At 44.8% G+C, this 22,937-nt stretch overlaps 2 protein-coding genes across 2 annotated transcripts; one reads left to right on the top strand and one right to left on the bottom strand.

Annotated features, from left to right (window-relative positions):
- The first annotated feature begins 2,326 nt into the window (after positions 1-2,326).
- On the top strand, positions 2,327-3,835 carry LOC124689983 (UDP-glycosyltransferase 72B1-like). Its single transcript, XM_047223435.1, has one exon. It carries the CDS (start codon positions 2,327-2,329, stop codon positions 3,833-3,835), a length of 1,509 nt encoding a protein of 502 aa, XP_047079391.1.
- A 3,217-nt stretch (positions 3,836-7,052) lies between these two features.
- LOC124692112 (serine/threonine-protein kinase EDR1-like) lies at positions 7,053-20,856 on the bottom strand. The gene is made up of 16 exons (XM_047225411.1): positions 20,563-20,856; positions 20,262-20,465; positions 19,725-19,916; positions 19,363-19,601; positions 19,039-19,134; positions 18,839-18,928; positions 13,197-13,277; positions 11,583-11,669; positions 9,529-9,625; positions 9,044-9,341; positions 8,710-8,833; positions 8,605-8,624; positions 8,304-8,460; positions 7,906-8,194; positions 7,754-7,826; positions 7,053-7,294 (listed from the first exon to the last, which is right to left on the bottom strand). The coding sequence occupies exons 1-16, from the start codon at positions 20,797-20,799 to the stop codon at positions 7,212-7,214; spliced, it is 2,367 nt and encodes a 788-aa protein (XP_047081367.1). The 5' UTR covers positions 20,800-20,856; the 3' UTR covers positions 7,053-7,211.
- Between the last annotated feature and the right edge of the window lie 2,081 nt (positions 20,857-22,937).

Genomic DNA, 22,937 nt, shown 5'->3' with positions numbered 1-22,937 from the left:
GAAAACGCGATGAACACGAAGAACACGACGGGCACGAGGAACTCCGAGACTCACGCACGCACACCAACCCGATACACCCGATGCTTACCTCCGTGGCTCGATGGACCACGCCAATAGAATCTCCGAGGAAGAGACACGCGGTAGAATTCCCTGGAGAGAGATTGGGATTGGAGAGGAAGAGCTTGGGGAAGGAGAGAGAGTAACAAGTACTAGAATCTCCTTCAACAAGATCTAAGTCAACAACCAAGGTGCCTTGATTACGTAGGGATGATACCCAAGGGAGACTAAGCTCAAAGGGAGGTTTGAGTTCAAAACAAGTCTTAAAGAGCTAAGGAGGGGTTCCAGCTTACTTATATAGGCACACATGGCCGTGCAAGGGCGAACGGTACGCGAAAGGATAAGTTAAGGCAGCTTGGTGGGGCACTCCCGTCGGATCCGGTTTGGAATCCGGTCCGACCGGGCCCGTGACCGGGCTGTCCGGTCTCGGGTCCGGTCCGACCGGGCCTCGTGACCGGGCTGTCCGGCCATGGGTCCGGTCGACCGGTCGGAAACCGGGAAACTGCGAGGTTTCCGGTCCTGGGTCCGGTCGTCGTCCGGTACGAGGGAGCTGGCCCGGTTTGCGGCCGGTTGACCGGGCCTGTGACCGGGGCGGCCGGCTGAGGGTCCGGTCTGACCGGGTCCTGGACCGGCCAGCGTCCGTCTCTTCCTTGGAGCGCTTCGAGCGACGTCGGCTTCGGCTTCATGATCATCTCCATGTCCAGCTGCTTCTCTCCTCCCTTGACCTTGGCGCCTCCTCCTCTCCGGGTCTTGATGCGCCTTGTACCTAATGACACATAGCACGCCGGCATGAGGTAGCAATCCATCCAAAGGGGTACCAAGATCAAGGGTGGTGAGGAGCGAGTTCACCTCATCATGTAGAGCCTTGGCTCGGGCTCGTGTCATCGGTCCACTTGGGGGACTAGTTGGTCTTGATGGAGTGTCGTCGGTGAGCGGGGCTACATCAACTTCGGATCTCACAACGGAGGCAAGATCCTACGTGCTACTATACAGGGACGGAGCCAGGAATACAAGACAAGGGGGACTAAATGTACATCACATAAGTTGGAGGGGGCCATATAGCTAAAATTTGCTAAATTTAGGGGCAAATATACAAATTTGAAAGGGTTTTTCAGGAAAAAAAATAATCATAGGGGGGGCCATGGCCCCAGCCTGCCCCCACTGGTTCCGCCCCTGCTACTATAATTCACTATAAGGCAACAGGTGCGCGATTACAATGAGTTGTGTCTTGCCACAAGGGCTCTCGAGGATCTGGCTTATAAAGGCTCCCGATCTAGTGTTACAAGGGATAGAAATCTAGCCGGATAGGACTAAGCCTAGGCTACATACATGATTCCTTGTCTTGCACGTCACGGATCCGACCGCCCTTTACCATGGGCCGGATCCGATAGCTTCGTCTCCATGCCAGATCCTACCTCCGGATTCGTCGGTAACTGGGCCGTCCGGTGGGCTGTATGCCTCACCACCATCTTTGGGCCGCCCGGGCTTACCGGAATTAGGACCCTATCATGGTACACTTTGGCATATCCCCTCACCGACAGAAATGATGCGGTTGCCCTACCGCCTGCACTTCGCAGCGCAATGGGTACGAGCGCAAGCAGGGCAGCGGCGCCGGGAGCGGATCGAGATGCATGAGCGGCCGGAGCGGTCGATTCAGTCGGAACGAACTGATCAGCAACCTCCCGCAGGTTCATAGCGCCATGGTAGCGCTTGGGAGGGACGACGAGGGGGGTGACATGCGGGACCGGCGGGATTTGAGGAGGCGGCGGGTAGGCGGGAACGAAGGGGAGGGGATATGTCTTTCGCGCCAACGCCTCGCACGGACGAGGTTTGCCTCCGCTGCAGCGCAGCGGGTGAAGAGGCCGCGTTTACCGACCCTCTTAAAAGTATTTACGGCTTTGATGAATTTATGGAATCATGCTGACCCTTCTTTTCAAGAAAAAAAAGGTTTATGTGTGGATTGGGGCAATATGGGGTTGTGGTAGAGATGCTCTTAAACATTACCCTGAACGTTTCGCAAAAAATAAAAATTTACCCTGCACGGAATAGCTCTTCAGGCAGGCTTACGTGGGCATTGCCAGACGTGCGCCACGTTTGCTCGATCAGATTCGGTGCTGCTGACGATGAGAACCCCAAAAAACCAAAATAAATCAGAAACTCTTCCGCGAGACGGTGAGAGTAGCAGCTGGGTTCATCCTCCCAAGGCCATTATTTCCCTTGTCTGCAGGCCGGTGTACGTACAGGGTCTCCCAGGACGGGAACTCGGCCGATGGAGTCCTTGACCACCGCAGGCGCCGAGCGAGCGGCATCCACCGACCAGCAACGGCCGCATGTCGTGCTGCTGGCCAGCCCCGGCGCCGGCCACCTCATCCCGCTGGCGGAGCTGGCGCGGCGGCTCGTCGAGCACCACGGCTTCGCAGCCACACTCGTCACCTTCACCGACCTGATCTCGTCCCCGGAAGCCCTATCCGGCGTCCCTGCCTGCGTCTCCACCGCCGCGCTCCCTCCTGTCCCGCTCCAGGACCTCCCCGCCGCCACGCCCATGGAGACCGCCCTCTTCGAGCTCGTCCGCCGCTCTCTCCCGCACCTGCGCACCCTCCTGCGCTCCGTCGCCCAACTCGCGGCTCTGGTGCCGGATTTCTTCTGCTCCGCGGCGCTTCCCCTCGCCGGCGAGCTCAGCGTCCCGGCGTACGTCTTCGTCCCAAGCAACCTCACCGCGCTCGCCCTCATGCGCCGCACCGTGGAACTCCACGACGGCGTGCCCCCGGGCGATCACCGTGACCTCCCCGACCCTCTCGAGCTTCCCGGGGGCGTGTTGCTGCGCGGCGCCGACCTCCCTCGCGCGTTCCGGAGCAGCAACGAGCCGGTGTACGCGCACCACCTCGAGGAGGGCCGGCGTTACCGCCAAGCTAACGGCTTCTTGGTGAACACGTTCTACGAGATGGAGCCCGCCACCGTGGAAGATTTCAGGCAGGCGGCAGCGGAAGGAGCTTGGCCAACAGTGTTCCCCGTGGGGCCATTCGTCCGGTCTGGCTCCGACGAAACCGGCGACTCCGCCTGCTTAGAGTGGCTGGATCGCCAGCCAACTGGATCCGTGGTGTACGTCTCCTTCGGGAGCGGCGGCTCCCTCTCCGTGGAACAGACGGCCGAGCTCGCAGCCGGGCTGGAGGCGAGCGGCTACAGGTTCCTCTGGGTCGTGCGCATGCCGAGCATGGATGGCGGCGACGAGGAGGAGGAGCACGGACGTTGCAAGAACGGAAACCCACTGGCGTGGCTCCCTGAGGGCTTCTTGGAGAGGACGAAGGACAAGGGTCTCGCCGTGGCGGCGTGGGCGCCTCAGGTGCGCGTGCTGTCTCACCCGGCGACGGCGGCCTTCGTGTCGCACTGCGGCTGGAACTCGACGATGGAGAGCGTGTCGTGCGGCGTGCCTATGATCGCTTGGCCGCTGTACGCGGAGCAGAGGATGAACGCCGTGGTGCTGGAAGGGAGCGTCGGGATGGCGCTGCGTGTGCGTCCGCGCGCACGGGACGCCGGCGGCGACGGCATGGTTGTGTCGCGCGGCGAGATCGCGGACGCCGTGAGGGAGCTCATGGAGGGGCAGGAGAAAGGGCGGGCCGTGCGGCGCCAGGCCGGGGACATGCAGCAGGCGGCGGCGCACGCGTGGGCGCCGGAGGGATCGTCGCGCCGGGCGCTGGAGGAAGTGGCCGCCACGTGGAAGGCGCGGCGCGCTTGTCGAGGGGAAGCAGTAACGGACGTGTCCGCGAGCGGCAAGCCGTGATGGTCGTGATGGACGTGCGTCCAAACTCCAAAGTTTGCGTCGATCATCCTAGTTTGTCGTTGGTATATCGGTGTATGTTTTAGCGGAACCGGAGAATAAAGGCTTGTCTGGCCGACGACTCAAGCGCAAAAGAGTCGTCGTTTTTCATCGCACTGGGATGATCAACTGCCACACTGCAATTATACCTACCAAACCCATAGGCATGTTTACATGGGAAACTATGGGTTAGAGTGTGTTTGGTTGCTAACAATTCATTTTCTCGCTTTCAACGGGCAAAAAAACCGTGGATTGGTAGGCTGACATGTCTCAAAACCGTGGCCCACACTCTCCTCAAAGAATCATTTTACCTGCATGTGGAGGAGATTCCAGCGTTTTCAGTGAGCCAAGTTTATCGTGGCTGAAAAGGGGAAAAGATTCACCTTACCCGTGCAAGGTCGGAGATGGTGCGACCTCACGCCACGAAAAGTCGCGAGAGAAATTTCGTCACCTCTCGCCGATTTCAAGCTCTTATATCACCGCACGGCTCACTGGCCGAAATTTCATCTCCATTTCCTCTCATTCAAGCTCTCCGTCCCGGCTCGTTCACTGACGGCCAGGTAAGATGCGGAGACTTCTCCAGTAGGAGCTGGACAGCGGCGGTAAGCGGGCTTCCACGTCTTCTCCGAGCCTGGCAAGCGGTTCTTCTCCGATAGAGAGAGTGTTCTAACCCTAGCTCCATACGATCCGTGAGCAAGTCGTAGATCAGAGTAGTTGATTCGGTTGATCTGAGCCAGAATGTAGGATGTAGATAGTAAACTAGCTTTACTCAATCTTGCTTTTGCTTAGTACATGTACATTTTGCTCTGTTGGCACGATTTCTTTTCGTGTAGTCATTGTTATGTTTGAAGGTAGCTATTCCATCTCTTCTTTCAGTACTTCATATGTAGATCTGGACGAAATCAACCTCATGTATGTCAAATTAGTAAGCCTTTGTGCTAGATTTAGTCGTAATATTGGTAATGTACATGAGTGTGTGCTACATTTACATATTACCTTGCAACTTTGTAGTGTATCAACGTTCTACGTCGACTAATTTTTGCCAGCTTTGTAACTGACCCCTACCTAGGTGTACACCCTCGATGACTTACCTCAATGACTTCGGACAGCCCTGATTGATATCCAGGACAACATGTCATTAGTTCCTGACACACAGCTAGCACTCACTTACCCGCAGGACTAGGATATGAAGCCGACCCCCCGTTCGCTGCTTGTGGATGAACATGACCTAGCAGCTGCAACCATGAACGCCAAGAAGGCGAGCAAGGTTTGAAAAGTCCACAACACTAGTGGGGGGCTTAAGTTGGGTAAGTCCACTGTGAAGTGGCCACCTTACCTCTCCGTGTACGTCCTGAACCGGATGTGCGAAATCATGAAGATTTGCGGAAACCTCAGCGGTGCCAGATGGGATGAGGACACTCACACCATCATCCTGGAGGACGAGCACTACATAGGCCATGTCTCGGTATTGACCTCTCACTTGCACAATCATTCGTTTTCACAACTTAGGCATGTCTTGTAACCTTCTCCAACTAACCAACTATTTGTCCCCATGTGTTAGGCTCACCTAAAGGACGCCGAGTTCCTCAACAAATGAATTACCAACTACTCATAGATGCAAACGATTTTTGCATTTGGCCTAGCCACCGACAGGTATGCCATGGGCTCCACTAAGCCAGGGCATGTACATTACGTGAGGTGTCATATACTAACCCCTCACATGATGTTAAACTTTTGGTGCTGCAAGCGGTAGAAGTACACCCTCTTTGATGTGGTGGTAGGATGATACCATAGTAGCTAGTGTGATCGTTAGTAAGATAACACTAGCTGATAGATTAAACTTATGTCATGTTTTTGCATATATGATTATGCATGCTTATATTGCTTAGTTTATGTCATTACTTGTCCTGCAATGGTATGTTTTTTGATATGTTTCTTAAGCCTTGTCTTGGTAGAAGTACAACTGGTATGTGGACTACTATGGGGGAGTGTCATGTCATGGTGAAGACATCAGCCTGAAGAACTTGATCATCGTCGTCCTTGTGATATGGATCATGTATTTGATGCGGTCGTACGATTGTGTGTCACCTGTAGTACCCTAAACCCTGTACTCGTGGATGGTAACCGCACCAACCGTGCGTGCAAGGTGATCATATCGGAACTTATGTGAGCTGCCAAACGTTGTGTGTTACATGTCCAGTTTTTACTTCTCTCCTCTACCGCTAGTAACATTGTTTGCAAGCAAAGCGTAGTGCACAACATAGCCCAACATACTTCTCCCCTCATACCGCTAGTAACATTGTGTTACATCAGCAAAGCCAAGAAACATCATTTTGTGCAGCCTGAAGAATTTCGATGCATTACTGCCAGCGCACCTACATAACTACTACCGGCACACAACCATGCGCACTATTACCCATACTACTGCAGGCGCACCACGCTGACATGCTGGTGGTACAGAGTTACTGCCGGCACACCAGGGCTGCTGCGCCGGCAGTAACTGAGCTACCGCTTGCGCACTGGCAGGTGCGCCGACAGTAATCCGTTACCACCGGTCCATTTCCAACGACGGGCTTTGGTGCGTCGGCAATGCCCTTTTCCTAGTAGTGCAAACTCCGTTTCTCCTCATATGGTATCCACTTGGTAAAATGGAAAAACAGGGAAATTTCCTTGTAACAACCAATCACGCCTTAAACTCGATCGCTGGCTGGTTACTGGTTTCCTGTAGTGTGTGCGGCGGCGAGAGGCTTTTCTCCGGCGCCGATCAACACCGGACCCTCACCTCCGATCTGCTATCTTGCACGTTTACTGGCATGTGGCAAGGGAGATCGGATCCGGTCTCAAGGCAGAACTGAAGTACCGCGGGAAGTAATGGACTACACAATGACAGAGCCATCATGTTTTTATTGCTCCGGTGGTGATATGTGTATCGTCCTTATGCAATCCATGATATGTAGTAATAAGGATGGATAATACTTGATAATTGAGATTTTTGTAATATGTATGGTTGCAGGCCAGGGTTTCACCCCTTTTCAGGGGAAAAAATCACATAAATAACAGCTACGTCAAAATTTACTTTGCGAATCACATGTCCAATAAACATTTTGATCACATGAACATCAGTAGGTAGGGAACAAAGAAATACGAGTATCATGGACATTGCCTTGTCCAGGAGACTATGTAATACTGAAGATGCTATAAGTTCATATTATTATAGTAAAGTTTGATAATTTACATCTCAAAGATGTCAAGATGATAAGAAATGGAAAAGCAAATGATGTATAAGCCGGACCGATGTTGCTGCCTCTAGAACCGCTATACATGCTGGAGCAAAAATAGCTCAACATAAGGTGTATTCGCAATCAAGCAAACGGGTCAGGATCTCCTGGCAGCTTGGACGCTTATCCGGTTCTGCCCAGCAATCTATCCAACAAAATTGCAGCATGTTTCAGCGTCAGGTACTTACAGAGTTTACGAAATATACTGAACTTTTGCATATATTTCAAATATAGGAAAATTTGGCAAAATAGATGTCTGCAGGTTGCAAACTCGTACAATTAATGCCAGAATAATATCACGGCAACAATTGTGTAAAAAGGAATAATTCCACCACAAATCAAATATATCTGTATTCTATAGCCGGAAGTATCAGACAAGTTCCAGTTTCTTTTATAGCTTTTAAAGAAATGATTTAGGGGCTGCTTGGAATGGGCGTAAATTAGTGTGCCTACTGGTATTTAGCTCAAAATCAAACTAAATGCCAGTATATATACTAATTTTACACCCATTCTAAGCAGAGCCTTAGATTTGTCCATTTACAGAGAGGAAAATCTCATGTAGCCAAAGTTGGTCGATTGTGAGTGTAAAATAAACATAAAGTACCTGCTATCAAGCTACCCAGAGGTCCCTCTGGTATTTCCAACCTTGCCCCTTCGTTCGCGACGGAGTAAACAACCTTAAATTACACAGCACTTCCCGTGAATCGATTTACTTCAGATGATGAAATGGGTGGGATGAACATGTATGTTGGTTACCTGAACTGGCGGCTTTCCTGCCCAGGGCCTACTCAGAGTGCAAAGCTCCCACATTATAACTCCAAGGCTGAAGATATCACACTTTTCTGTAAATGGTTCGTTACGAATCAGCTCTGGAGCCATCCACTCTGGAGTGCCTGCAGATGAGTTGTCACTCATTGCAGAATTCGACATTACCCGAGAAAGCCCAAAATCACACAACTTGACTGTCCAGTGCTTGTTAACAAGGCAATTTGCACTCTTTAGATCCCGATGAACTATCTTCAAACGGTGCATACACATAAGACCCCTTGCACAAACAAATAACCAGATGAAGATTTACATAACAACTGAAGGAAATATATCAGGTACTCCTAAAGCACACAAATGCTAGTGATAAACAGGTGTCATGTGCTCACCTACAGATGTCGCGGAGCATTTTTAGCCTCCTTCGCCAACTGATCTTACTTTTCTGGCCACTAGTGTGAATTAAGTAGTACAGAGAACCCATTTCCATATATTCAGTGACTAGAGATAAGTGAGGAGGCTTCATACATGCACCAAGGAATAATATCACTGCAGCCCAGAGGAACATAATCATTGTTAGAAGACTTGTTCTAATTGCATCAGAAGTTCTTGCATGAATAGGAAATAACATTTTGGACAGTAAGAGCAATCAGATCATCACAAACTGCTGTAAAGTGATTGTACAGGAAATACCATTGGGATGTCGGAGGCGACTGAAAATAAGAAAAGAAAAAAATAAGAGAACAGAATTTCAAGATAATCCATAACAAAGATTACAACAAAAGCTACATGTAGAACCTAAGTATGGAGATCTCGTTGCAGAAATCTTCCATATTCTCCATTGTTAAATCTTGCTCCAAAAATACTTTTATAGCTACATCTGTTCCATTCCAGATGCCACGGAATACTTCTCCAAAAAACCCTAAAAGCATTAACCATGAGTATTAGCTTTAATTAAAGAAACCACTGTAGAGAAATTCAGTTTCAAGACTCCAACAGGTAATTGTAGAACAGCTATTCCTTTAGAAACATCACGTTTATCTAGCAAGTCCATAGAAGTAACAAAATGTAACTTCTTAGGCAGAACTTCGAGAATATAGCCCAAAATGGATTGATGAGAGAATGAACTTGCCTATTCCAACACGAGTGCCAACAGTAATTTCTGAGAATTCGATATGCCATTCCTCAAAAGGCAGTAACGGCTTGTTCAGAAATGGTGAAGATTGCAACGCCTTATTCCACTTGGACATCAGATCTGCTGCTGTAAGGAAGTCAGCTGGTTCTCCGAGATCAGAACCATGGTTGCCTAACCGATGGGGTGATGAAGGTAAGGACAATGCCTTCTGGGTACTAATCTGCCTTCTTGAACCCTCCTGAACATTTGGTTCTCTTACAGACACCTCATCACCATTGAAACCACCAACTGATTCCTATGTATTATAAGAAATCAATTGCAATATGTTAACCACCAAAACATAAGTAATATAGAGCCATTCCGACAACTATTAAGTGTATTACACTGTGAAAAGAGAACAAGTTCTTCAAAAGAAGCAGGCTGTGCAGAGATCAGTGAAAATCGAGTAGAACTGTGTCAACAGTCAAAAGGACAAAACTTACATTTTGTTGTGAATCATTTGAATGTCCTGGACTACCATCATTATGTGCCCTTGAATGGCGATTTTTCCGCATGCTTTCACTAATTTCTTTGACTGCCCTGAAGACAAGCAAAACATCATACTATATCAAACCGGACATTCTGAAAAGAGGAAGTTGCACAAAAATTCCTTGAGGTGGGTGCAAGTAAGTCCAGGAACTCAGAAAATACACTTGCGTGTTTAGAACCCAAGCAAACCCTACCACAAAGTTGGCTAGCCAAGGTTTTGGTAGGTAAATGTTGGCAAAGTAGTACACTAGACCTAGACTGGACAGAGGACATATGGGCATGCCTAAAATTTGGCAACCATGCAACGACAAGCAAATTGTTGCTCATGACCCAAAAATGGTATGGATTTAGGCAACCAAACACTACCCTTATAAACTATAAACTTGTATTAGTGGTTCAAATTAGTCCATATGTTGTTTTGCTCGCCTGAAAATCTTCCACGTGGAAAGAAAGCCTTATATGGAATCTACACACCATCCATGTAGTTCTCTTCCTATTTTCCTCGCTTTCTCTCCTCATCGATCCTCCCTGCCTAAGCTGCCATGGATATGTCCTCTTCACCGAGCCTGAGGTCTCGAGAACCCCAAAAATGGTCATAGCACCTACCCTGCTAATCCCCTTCCTCTCAACTTCAGCGACATGGCCTCCCTCGCTGCGGACGTGGGCACCGTCACTCGCCTCCGCCACATTGTGCTTGTGGCTGGAGCTCCAACCTCTAACATCGACCTGTCATTCACTCTATAATCGTACATAAAGAGAAGGATAAAATAGAAGAGGCAAAATGAAGAAAACAAAAGAAACACCATATGTTATTCCTCCTTTTGCTCAGGCCTAAAAATCTCCTCAAAATATTCAGTCTATTTGATTCAGTAGATAGATCATCCTACTGAATCAGATATGAAGCCTCTCCAAAAAATAATGGCAGTACCAGCAATACCATTCTGATGGCATCATTATTTCATCACTGGCGGCAGCGTGGTTTTGAAGCCAGTTCGATCTCCAATCTCATCTCGCATCCAATGCACCGGTTCTTCTCATCCAAGTTAGTTTCATCGAAGGTGTAGGGTAACCAGCAGGACAAGACAGCAGCAACATTTTTTTCTTCAGTCACATAGAAAAAAAGACTCCTAAACAAGCATGATGTGCAATATAGCATGTTCGGTAAGAGATGGAGAAAAAGAGGGAGAGACGAAAGGCGGGAGCGGTGTGTTCAGAGAAGCTGGTGAGAGGAGGAGAAGAGAGGTGGAAGGTGACACAGAACCCACATAATATTCAGTACCGCATGGATGCTTAGTTTACCAGCAATAACCACCTTCTGATTTAATTGGGCCACTGATGCAAGTTTGTAATGACTAGTTTGGAAGTTTATGCATATATCCTTGCACCCAGCTTGCAAATCTATGGACCTATAGCGCAATTCACTCTTCTGAAAAGAACAAAATAAAGAAAAACAGAAAATCCATGGAGAGAAGCTTTCATCTTACTTGTGACAAAACAGCACAGCCATATCAAATGTGAATTTGTGATTCAAAGAAATAGATGATGGCAAACGAGCAAAGCAATATAAACAATTGGTACATTTTAGACATGCAGCTTCTGGGGGGAAACATGTAACCAGCTCCGAGATAATTACGTGAAATACAAAGCGGTTTACATTCCTAGAAGACGGAACTAAGAAAAACTCTGGGAGTAAAATTTATGAAAAATTGAACTACATTGATTCATCATGCGGGTACTAGGTAATACTAATGGCTGGAGGGGGGCATAAGGTAGAATACATCTTTCAGACGACATGGCCATAGATGAAGTGAACCGGGAGTCCGGAATAGTACCTAGTTTGCTTTCTTTTGCATAATTTTGATAGTCTTAAAAAATATTATATTGCATATCTAGAAGCCAACAACTATTTTAGTCAGGTTGATCTTTTGAGTAAAATATAAATGTAAAGGTTGTTACTGGACTTGGTACAACTCTTTGTTGTACAGAGAATTAAATCATTTTTACCAACCTTGCAAAATCGTCACCAATTTCAGGGGCAGTGCTCATACTTTTTTGTCGTCCTCTACGCACATTTGATGTTGATGCACCATCTGACCTACCATCAAGAAATACATGCTTAATTAGGACAAGAAGAAAATAATATTGCAGCATTAGCAGCACTGTTGACTGCAACATTGTTAATCATTAATAGCTTGTAAGGGTAAGCTGGCTTTCAAAGTTGAGTACAGATTAACACAGCTTTTGTTCATCAAAAAAATTGGCATAGCATAGAGGTGCAGATTAAATTTGCATAGATTGTGAATCTCAAACAAAAAAGGGAAGCATCAAGTGTAAAAAGATATTTATGCCCTAAAGCATGACTCCAGTGAGCCGAGTACAACTTTAATTGCACCGCTGTGAGGAGATATGTTAACATGACCGTGCTGAGAAAATCCAGGGATTTATTCTCAGCATAAGAAGGGGGAAATCCAAAAAACCAGTCGGTACCAATTCTCACAGGTAAACCGCAAAATAAAAAAGGACAATATGCCAATTGAAAGTAAATCTCAAAGGTTGAACCAAGAACCAATATGAGAAGTCAGATCCACCCAACTGGCTTCCAAAGTTGAGTACAGATTAACACAGCATAAAGGTGCAGACTAGATATGCCAAAGATCGTGAATCTCAAACAATAAAGAAAGCATCAAGTGTACAAAGAAATGATCTATAACACACTCCAATGGGCTGAGTACAACTTGATTGCATGAATGGTAAGAGATCTGTTTAGATTACCATGCTGAGAAAATCCAGGAATTTCACCTCAAAATAAGAAGTCCAAGAAACCGATCGGTAGCAGTCGCCACCGGTAAACCCAAAAAACGATGCAATATGCCAATTGAAAGTCAATCGCAACGGTTGAACCAAGAATCAATTAGAGAGATCAGATCCAACCCGTTACCAGTCAGAACCACCTTTGGGAGCAGCGGGAACTGATCGGAACTACCGTAGGCTGAAGCCACTAAGCATCACCCTTTGAAGACTGGTGTGGTTGTAGGAGATGTCGCAGAGAGCGGATGATCTCGAGGATGACAGCGCTGACAACGAAGAAGTCTCACTCTACGACTTGATGATAAGAGAGATGGGAGGGGAGGGGAGGGGAGGGGGAGGAGAAGGTACTGACAAGGCAGTCCCGGACATAAATAGAGAGGAGAGAGCGAGGAGGTTAGAAGGGTATTTGTGTCTTTTGCAGCACACTAAATAGCAAAGTGACAAGAACGGCAATAAACGGACCCAGGAATCGGTGGAAACACCCTTTTTCAGCGGCAGATGAGGAAACGGGCAATTGTGAAGTGGCAAATAAGGATTTAATTTCTCTTAAAAATATGATATCAATGAAATGAAAAGGCAGTGATGCCCAAGGACTTATTGCCAAGTATAAAAAAAAATAGTAAAACAAAAAAAAATGAAACATAAGAACTCTTTGGCTCTATGAATAATTTTCACATTACTTGGCATATTTGAACAATCATAAATGTTGCTACCTGCAATGTGCGGGTATTTCCTTTAAACTATGGCAATGAGAACTATTTGACTATTTCCTTATTTGTATACAAATGAACAAAGTAGAGACTTACTGAGGTACCTTGATACAGCTACACCATCTCCGTACTGTCTATCACCCAAGTTAGAGCGCCCATGAGCTCTGGACAATGGATGCTCAGGACTACAAAAACAAAGAAAATACATTTTAATCTAAAACCATTTTGAATCTTCAAAGCTGGTATAGATTATATACTAGGATGCACACCTCAAATACACTCTGAAGAAAAATTAATAATAATACAGGACGGAAGATAAAACAGGCACGAAACAAAACCCTCAAATAGATATACAAATATGGGACAAATAACTTAATTTATGGACCGTCTACTTATTCCAAGACATTTTAGTCACTTAAATATCAGCCTTAGTTTGGTCACACTTTTAGATGGAAAGCAGTAATCTGGGGATGGCCTGCCAATGTGACAGCTGGCAGGGCCATGTGGAGATAGCCATCAAAATGAGAGTCCATGGCATGTCATGCATCATCATGTCCGTGCTTTATCGTAAGAAGGAATCAGACTAAATATTTATAAAGTGGCGGGGTTGATACGGTGAATTGTAAAGCAAAAAAATTAAAAATAGCCTGAAAGAAAATGAGTTAAAGCGCATTTATCTATCCAGTTAATTTGATGTTACAGTTAAGTCTTAAGCTGTTAAACTTTTGCAGTGTATGTCATGTCATCTCATTGGCATACTAGTATAAAGACATTCCGTTTGATCATTGTAAAATGGCATCCCCTGCGAAAACCAATAGGAGGGAGGTTTTTCTTCCTTCCCCGATATCCCTCACTCTATCCAACTATCTAAAAGAACTATCCCTTCCTATTTGTTTGTCCTAATGAGACATTCAAGTTAGCCCAACCCAAGGGGTAATCCAGCTACAAGTGAAAGAGTAAAGCGCTCCCGGGCCAGAACTTCTTGTTTCAGAGGGGGGAAGTGATCTCTGACCGCGTGCCTGTTGAAGAATGAGCCGGCAACTATATCGGGGAAGGAAGAAAAACCTCCACTTGGAAACCCGAATTCATTGGTTTCAACTATTACAACCCAAAACTACTTATCTTTAGCAGGAAATGTATTAGGCAATTAAATCTAAAAGAATCGGGGAGTCCCGGTTTGATAAGCATGTAGTCCATGTCATGGTAAGGTTAGATGGGGAAATCCTTTTATAAATCTCCAATCAATATAAGATGTTTAATCACGCGAGAGAACACAATAATATCTCTTCTACCTTGCCTCCTGGGGAGGGAGCTTTCTTTCTCTTCTCCAAAAATTTATAACATCTCAATATTGTCTTTGTTTTCTGTATCAATCACATAGAAGGGTGCCAAAGAAGGCAAAGTTCATGCTGCCAACACGGGGTGGCAGCTTCCCACCCAAAGCGTACTCTCCTAATTGCCACAGTAACTCTCTCGGTTCCGGGAAGGAGAAAGCGGTGCCACGAACAGCTTCGCCAGGCGCCACATATCGTATTCCACCTTGATCATCTCTCTAATAGCCATCAGAGACGCCATTGCTGTGTTGAAGACCACGTCGCTCCTGTGCCCCCACGTGCACCAGAAGATCAGGATGATCACAATATTGTCTTTGTGACGTTCCTTGTCGTCGACATTGCATCAAAGGAGTTCTTTATGAAATGGCACAAACATAGTGGAAGGTGGACATTGCTTGGTTAATTGGGAAACCGTGTTTCGACCGAAGCATCTAGGAGGTTTAGTTATTCCCAAACTGAAACACGCACAGCAGCCCTGACTTGGCAAGGCCATGGAGAGAGCTGCCCGCTGTTGCTGGCGATGAAGAAGCTGTTATTGTCTATGCCACAACAGCTGAGTCAATTGATGGTGGCAAACCAAATTGTTTTGGTAAGACGCATGGATCTACGAGAAGCCCATCACCCTGATAGCCACCTGGGCTTTTCATAGTCCGATGTCTGATTCAGCAGTATATACATGCAACTCTCTTGCATGGTCTTTAAAAAAAGCATTCCTCCTCTATGCTACGAGTGTTGTTGGGGATTGCGTACTTCTGTCATCACCGCTACTTGTCCGATTGTCTTCATCATCGAGTTCCATGGTGGGAAGGTTGGTTGGTTTCTTCAAAGGTTACATCATGGAGTCATCCACAACCATGGTGATGACTATAATCAGATGGTTGTAGACTTGCAGGTACTTCAAAATCAGCATGAACGTCTACCCAGTGCAGATAAAGTTGCTCATACTTCCGGCAAGGCTAGATACACCAACTTCACGTCCAACATGGCACTGCTCCTTCTGACCCCACAATCCAGAAGCAGTGCATCTTCTCTGAAGCCATATACAGCTGAAGTTATCAGTGGGCAATCCAATGAAGATGGATGATCTCGTGCACCGCTGTCGTGTGCCTCACCCGTCCAAGGGTTTACTTGGGATACCCATGGCCCTAGCAGCTCGTCCTCGAGCTGCATGTTCGAGTGGGTGTGGTGTTGTGGGCCACGACCCATGCGGCAGCACTATGTAAGGTACTACCTCTGTTCGGTTTTAATCGACGCAGGAGCACAAGCCAAATGAACTAGCAGTGGTTCTAATTAAAGTCAATTAAATAGGAACGGAGGGAGTAGCAACTAAGGTGGCAGCTAGGAGTACTGTACAAGAAAGGATGGAATTGCCATCTTAAGACACACAGATGATACTCTATTTCTGCTTGAGGAAGAAGGTTATCCAAGAAACATAAAATTCATTCTTTGCTCACATGAACACTTGAACGAATGTTTTATATAATAAGAATGTTCATAAAACTGAGATGATCTGTTTTGGGAATGCCAAAAGAAAACATTCACCACTTGAAGACATATTCACGTGCAAATTCCACCACTTGAAGACATATTCGCTTGCAAATTGGCTCCCTATGATATACCTTGTGATCCTGCTGACAATAAAAGGTCACCAAATAAACACTGGAGACCCAGTTCAGGAAATCCAAACTAGCTTATTGGGGAAGGGAAACTCCTATCTACTAGTAGTAAATCCATTAGCAGGATGCCCCTATATTATTTGCCTGTGACCCGGACAAAACCGTCTTAACTGGATGATATTTGGTTGACCTGGTGACCCAGGTCGGCTTTAACTGCCTCAGCGGATCTTGTGCATGAAACTAAAAGGCAGAAGTACCCTCAAAAGAAATTTTCAAGGCCAAATTCACGAGCACAACTGTCTTTTGAGGGCCATTAGATTTTTCTGTGTATATAATTTTAGATTTGGCGGCTAGATGGAAGGAATTTGGGTTTTAGGAGGTGGCTCAGACCTCATCTTTATCAGGGACCAGCACTCCTGCAGGCTGCAGTTCAACAGCGGCAACGGAGGTAGCAAAACTACACCCTTTCGTGCTCTGAGCCTGAGGCAGAGTCACGGTGCCAACCACGACAACGTGCAGCCGTACTTGGTGGCATCGGCCTTCTCCAAGACTCCAGAATGTACGAGCATTGTTTTGCACTCTTGCTGAGAGCTTGAGACATGAAATTTACATCAGAGATAAGGATTACGATTTTAAAGCAAAATCACTCAATGATGCAGGGGATCACCAAATACTAGTCCAAATACTGATGGAAGCCACAGAACCAAAACTAATAAAACCCCAGATTCTTCTGCAGCCAAAACAGTCATCTCTTTTCTGATATTATTGGTCATTACTATACAGCCAATTATATATTCATATTTATAAAAATCAAATAAAGTACACGGTCCGACCAATGACCCGGCGGTCTGACCACTTGGTCAGTGACCTGACACATAGGCCAGGCATGATAACTATGGGCAAGAGTACATGGCCACACCGAAATAACATTTAGTATAACTTACAAGCGTAAACTATTGGCTGAGTTCGTTCTATAACCCCGAACTCCAAAACCAGTTAGGAGACCCTGGACAGTTCACCTTACCCCCTCTTCTGAAACCATGGTGGTTTTGCCTTGAGCCTATGTGTCTATTTTTCATCGACACTAAGTCGGCATCGTCCACATTTTGAAGAAAAAACAATGGTCAAGAAAATGAGACTAGCTGCATTCCGCATTGAGGTGGAATATGATAATCCAGCTTTTCATATTTCTCTTTTGGCTAACCAACTTTTTTCTGCTTGTAGCTATTTTCCGATGGCAATTTACAAAAAAAGTACAGCACAACACAAGTCAGGATCAACAAACTGAGTCCAAATCTTAATAATCAACGAAAAATATCAAAATTTTAGTTAAATATTAATTATGAGAATAAAAATCAATGTGGAAAATAATTTGAAACCAAGAAAAAATGAGTAATCATAAACAGAATTGGAAGAACTAAAGTTGGTAGAAATAAATAAATGCAGGTAAATATGATAAGTATCTAGATGCCTTTGATCGATCTTTATAAAATTTACAGCATTTCCCTCTTTCCGAAGTTTCTATTTAAAAAAGTGAAGTATTATCAAAGTTAAAAGAACTAAACCACATGGGTCATTACAGCTCAAAAGTATATCCTAATTAATAAAGAAAATCCTAAAATTTTCTCATTTTTCAATATCTGATTATTTATACTGATTCCTTAGTTTCCAGATTTATCGAATTTATTTTTCCACACTATTTCAGATTACTTCCCTTTGTTCATAGAAAAATTCATCTGTGTTTCTATTTTATACATTTTATATTGTATATTGTCTTCTATCTTCTTCCCAAAATGCAGACTCGTCAATTTGTCCATGTGGACATAATGCTATGCACATAGACCATCAGTCAAAAATTATAATCATGGTTTCAGAAGAGGGGGTAAGTTGAATGGGTTTGAAGCTCTAGGTGTGTTATAACCTGGTTTGAAGCTCGGGGTTGTCTATTAAACTTTGTTAACGGTTCAAGGTTGTGAAGTGCACTGTTATCTTAGAGAATCGGTCCATTATTTGTAGACCAATGGACCTAAGCGCCTAGGGCTTCTCTGGATTGCAGACTTTTTATAGGAATTTACGGAAGGTTCCATCCTTACAATTTTTCCTATACGATCTCTTTGTATCATTAGATTGAGTTTGTAAAGTTCCTATGGAATGCATCTCTTGACCCATGTTCCACGAGAATTCTAGCATGAGCTCAAACGAAAAAAAAAAACTTTATATGTCCAATGCAATTTGTCTATAACTATCTCTACTCTCTTCTCATTCCTGTACAACTTTTTTGTTCATTTGATGTGTACTATCTAAAGGTAGCACTGCAAAAAAATCGAGTGTTTAAGATACTATATGAAGCTATGGCATGTGACATTCCAGTCCTGCGACATTCATGTTCCCACGTTTTCTAATTCTTACACCCCATAAAAGCCATTGAAGTGCTGATAGAGAGAATACAATTATCACTCTAATGTACCACAAATGATAATCACTGCAGGCATGCCAATCTCTAAGTGCACATACCAAAACCATGTTGCTAAAATCCTACAGGACAGCCACCATGGGCCCCCGCTCTCCTATGTAGATACGAGTTCCAACGGTAGACAGAGGTTGAGCAGCTACCATGCATATTAGTGGCACTGGTACAAGATAATAAGATACAGAACTTTGACAGACCAAGATGAACGACTAATCACTAGGGCAAAGGAGATCTCAAGCCAAACTAAAAGAACCATGTAATGAATATTTTTTACCAGATTACTGACAATTGCTACGGTGGAAACAGAAAAGGATAAAACTAAGAACCTTGAACTGGCAGTTCTTTGATGTTCACTAACTTTCCTCCCGCGACGTCCGCTGAAAGCATTGGCAACATTTGGTTCGCTATGTGATGAACTGCTAAGCCATGAAAGTAATTCTGGAGTTAAGTGAACAATTAAAAAACATAGCAAAAAATGAAAAGGAAAAGAAATGGAGGAAAATTGTTATATATATTTGAGGCTTACGATCTCAATTTACCCTCCATAGAGTTCGACGTTCGACGCATGATGTCTCTTAGAGACGGAACTTTAAAGGATCTATTGTTTTCATCTTGTTCTTGCCTGAAAAAGCGACACACGTTAGCAATATGTGCCTCTCAGGTAAAATACAAAGGCCCTACAAGGTTATGTACTTCTGCTTGTATAAGACCAAGAGTCTAATGCTTAGAAAAACAAATTATTCGTTGACAACCAGTCATGCTGATACCCTATTACTAAATATATGGCAAGGGACCAAACATAACCATAACCACATACAGGTATCATCAAAAAGAGAATACACAAGCATACCGTTGGGAGCAGAGAGGACTATTAGGTTCAAGGGGAGAATCACAAGAATCATAATCAGCAGAGTCACTCTCTCCAGCTGCAGATATATGAGATGTGATAATCGCCTTGGATGAGAATGGAACAAGTTGTCCTGGAAAACGCATTAGATCAACTAGAAACTCCATGGAATTCAGCATAACAACAACAGACATATGTTTGGGTGAGTCATCGTATTCATGAGATTCTTCATTGGGAATGCCCTGCAAAAGGCACATATTAAAATAACAAAGTAGTGTAGTGTTGAGAAATTTTACAACTGGATAAGAATCCTATTTCCAAGTGCAGATGCTGTAATGAAAACTTGAAATGGTAACAAATCTAACCACCAACAGCTTCGAATCAATACCAACAGAGTCGGCAAGGACTTTAAATAATATTGCTCTGGGCCTACAAGATCCATGTCTTATCTGCCCCAACAATCGAATTCCCCTGTTTTCCATGAAATGAGAAATTTCTTCAGAGGAAGTTCTTGCAGGACTGAGCTGTGGGTTTGGTCGCTTATAGAAGTCGCAAACCTACAATTATCATTGAAAATTATGTTCGCGCAAAAATATGTTATTGTATCATTACAAGCTGGAAGAAATGTAACTAAAGAGCTTTTAGAATGTGTAATTAGAATCATATATGTACAGGCTGGGAAAGAGCAAGTAAATACAATCTATGATTCAGAAATGTGTTATTTATACATCAAGCAGCAATTAAAACCCACAAAACACTTCAAAGTAGGAAGAGTCTTGTAAATTATTTACACAGAAATTGTTCTTAGAGAAAATGCAGCTAGCAGTGTTTTAAAAGAACAGAAGATGTCATCACTGTCCCCCATTGCACAAACTCCACAAAGGATCTCAGAGAGAACTTACCAAACCTGCAAGCTTTTTAATCATTGCAGCTAGGTTGGAATGCAATCCTTTCACCAGAGCTACACTTAGCTGCTTTATTGCGGATAGCTTCTTATCCTTCTCTAAGTCGACAAGAATTATCTCAGCCTTGAAGCCCTCTATTCCAAGTGAATATAGATCATCTGGAGAAGGAATGGTGTCAAAGCACTCCTTCAGTTTCTTATCCTGCAAAGTTCAAAATGGTAATGTAAAATATAAAAGGTATAGATAGAGTGCTCGTATTTTTCTTAGCAACACAGTGCCTCTAATAAGATCCACTTACCGGAATTACTGAATAAAACCCGTTGGGTATCGGACTTGATAGAGACCCGGTAGACCATAATGCCTGAGAAGCGCAGAATGCGTGGTCAACTTCCCTAGAATTAAGAGAAGCATCCGCAAAATCGGAATTGCACTCCTGCTTAGCCGGGGAATTGGACTGGAACTTGTGGCCGGGCAACCAGTTCGGATCGGAAGAGTGTGTGTCGGACTGCCCTTGGCCATCTGGCAGATCATCCATCTCCGAAATACGTGACAGTGTAGGATCATTTTATGAATGTCATGATACAGGTCGGTCGGTCTGCAGATGGAAGAGTGAAACAGGTAGCGTCGAATTAATTAGACACGCAGCAAGTGTTACTACAAGTGTTGCGCAAGCTGCAAAGAGCTGGTAGAGGGACGCAGCAAAACTCGCTCTCTCTCTCACAAGTCACACACACACACGCATTCAACGCCAGAGCCCGGAGGCGTGCAGGTCAAACCCTCGCGGCGTTGACCAGCGCAGCGAACCCAGCATTACCACCGTTCACATGCCCACCGCTCCGCCGACGAATCGAGCGGCCCGAATCCCGCAGCGTCGTATCCACAGATCCCCCGCACGCGAGGAGTGCAAGCAGCGGCCGCATTCAACGGAACGGAACGAGACGGGAGGGGAGCAGGCACACCTGGGGACGCGGCGCGGAGCGCCTCGCCTGCGGGATTCCGGCGGGCGCGCGAGCCCAAGTCCCGCGTGGAGTGGCGCGCGCGGCGGACGACGTCGCTGGGGGGGGAGGAGGAGGAGGTGGAGGTGGAATGGAAAGGAAGGAGAAGGGGATCTCGTGCTGTGATTAATTAGTGCAGGTGGGGAGGAAGGAATACTGGTAGAAGTAAGTAGTGTACGGTATTACTACTTTGGTAGTTTGGTTGCTCCTTTTAATTAGGGATTCGATCACGAGGCTCGGATGGGGATTGAAACGGCTGACTCTGAGAAGAGGCTGGCTGGTGGGGCCCTCGGAGTAAAGGTACAGAAGTATAATAGCGCACATGAGCAAATCGAAATTTACGATGATCGCTGTCATATTTATAATCTTTGGTCTCATGTTGAAGAAAGTATTTCTCAAGCTTAGATGAGGCTTAATAAACTCATCCGTAAGAATCTTTGGCATGGTGTTCCTGATAGTCTTATATTAACAAACTTCTGTATGAGGCTGTCCTAGCATCATAAAGATTTTCTGGACAATTCATCTGAAGGGAGTTTTACTAATATAACTCAACAAGAAGCAAGGAATTTATTGGATACTATTGCTAATAATTAAGCTGCATGGCATCCTGATAAAGGTAATGAGTCTCATTTTGAATTTGAATATGCATGTGTAGAGAATTTCTCTACTACTCCCTCCGGTCGGATTTAATCGACGCAGAGGGAGGTATCTGCATGCATGTTTTTGGCAGCTGGCCGCGTCAATTTTTTAAGTCCAGAGGTAGTACTATATTGTTTGAAGAACTAAAAAAATAAGTTTGGTCTTGATCCTCATATTTTAGTAGAAGTTTATAAATCTTTTGCTAACCATTTGAATGTTCCTAAGAAAGTATTCAAGGTCTTTACTGAATCTCTTAAGACTTCACCATATATTGCTAAAGTTGAGAAACAGGTTCAGCAAGCTTCTTCAGTCATTATAGAAGAATATGTGAAATCTCCTCCATATTCGAATAGGGTGAAGGAAAAATTACTCACCACTGTTGCAAATAAGAGTGCTAGAAGATGTCACGAACCTTATGAATAAATTTCTATGAAGCCTCAAATTTCGATCATTAAAAAATTAAATGAAGAGATTTCTTGTGATGTCTATTTATGCGAAGATTTCACTAAGGTAATTCAAGGTATGATTACTAGAGATGGTAAACCTATTATATCTTGTGCTATTGAAACTTCATGTTATCATGATCTTTGTGATATTGGAGCAAGTATAAGTGTGATATCATATTCTCTATATCTTGAACTCAAGCCCGATATTGATCCCATGCACATGAAGGAAACAGGTATAACTATTCAATTTGCTAATAAAGAAGTTATTAGTTCTCTTGGCCCGGTAAGATACGTTGAATTATTAAAAGGGAAGATTAAGTATCTCGCTGGTTTTATTGTACTAGGTTGCTCCCAAGATGTATTTTATCCTATTATATTTGGTAGACCTTTCTTACATACTATTGGTGCTGAAATTGATTTGCCAAAAGAGAGAGTGTTTATTAAATGTGCTGGAGAAATGTTGGAATTTATTTTTTCCAAGTTTACTGATAAGTATTTAGAAAAAGAAAAGTTTCAAAAAGATATTGTGTAAACTATTGCTTCTGTGGCAGTTTCTTCATCGGACACGGTGGAACGATATGTACTTAATCAAG

The sequence above is a fragment of the Lolium rigidum genome, chromosome 2 (genome assembly GCF_022539505.1).
Source record: "Lolium rigidum isolate FL_2022 chromosome 2, APGP_CSIRO_Lrig_0.1, whole genome shotgun sequence".
Taxonomy (NCBI): Eukaryota; Viridiplantae; Streptophyta; class Magnoliopsida; order Poales; family Poaceae; genus Lolium; species Lolium rigidum.
Note: the sequence above shows the minus strand (reverse complement) of the source record. Positions and strands in the feature narration are given on the sequence as shown.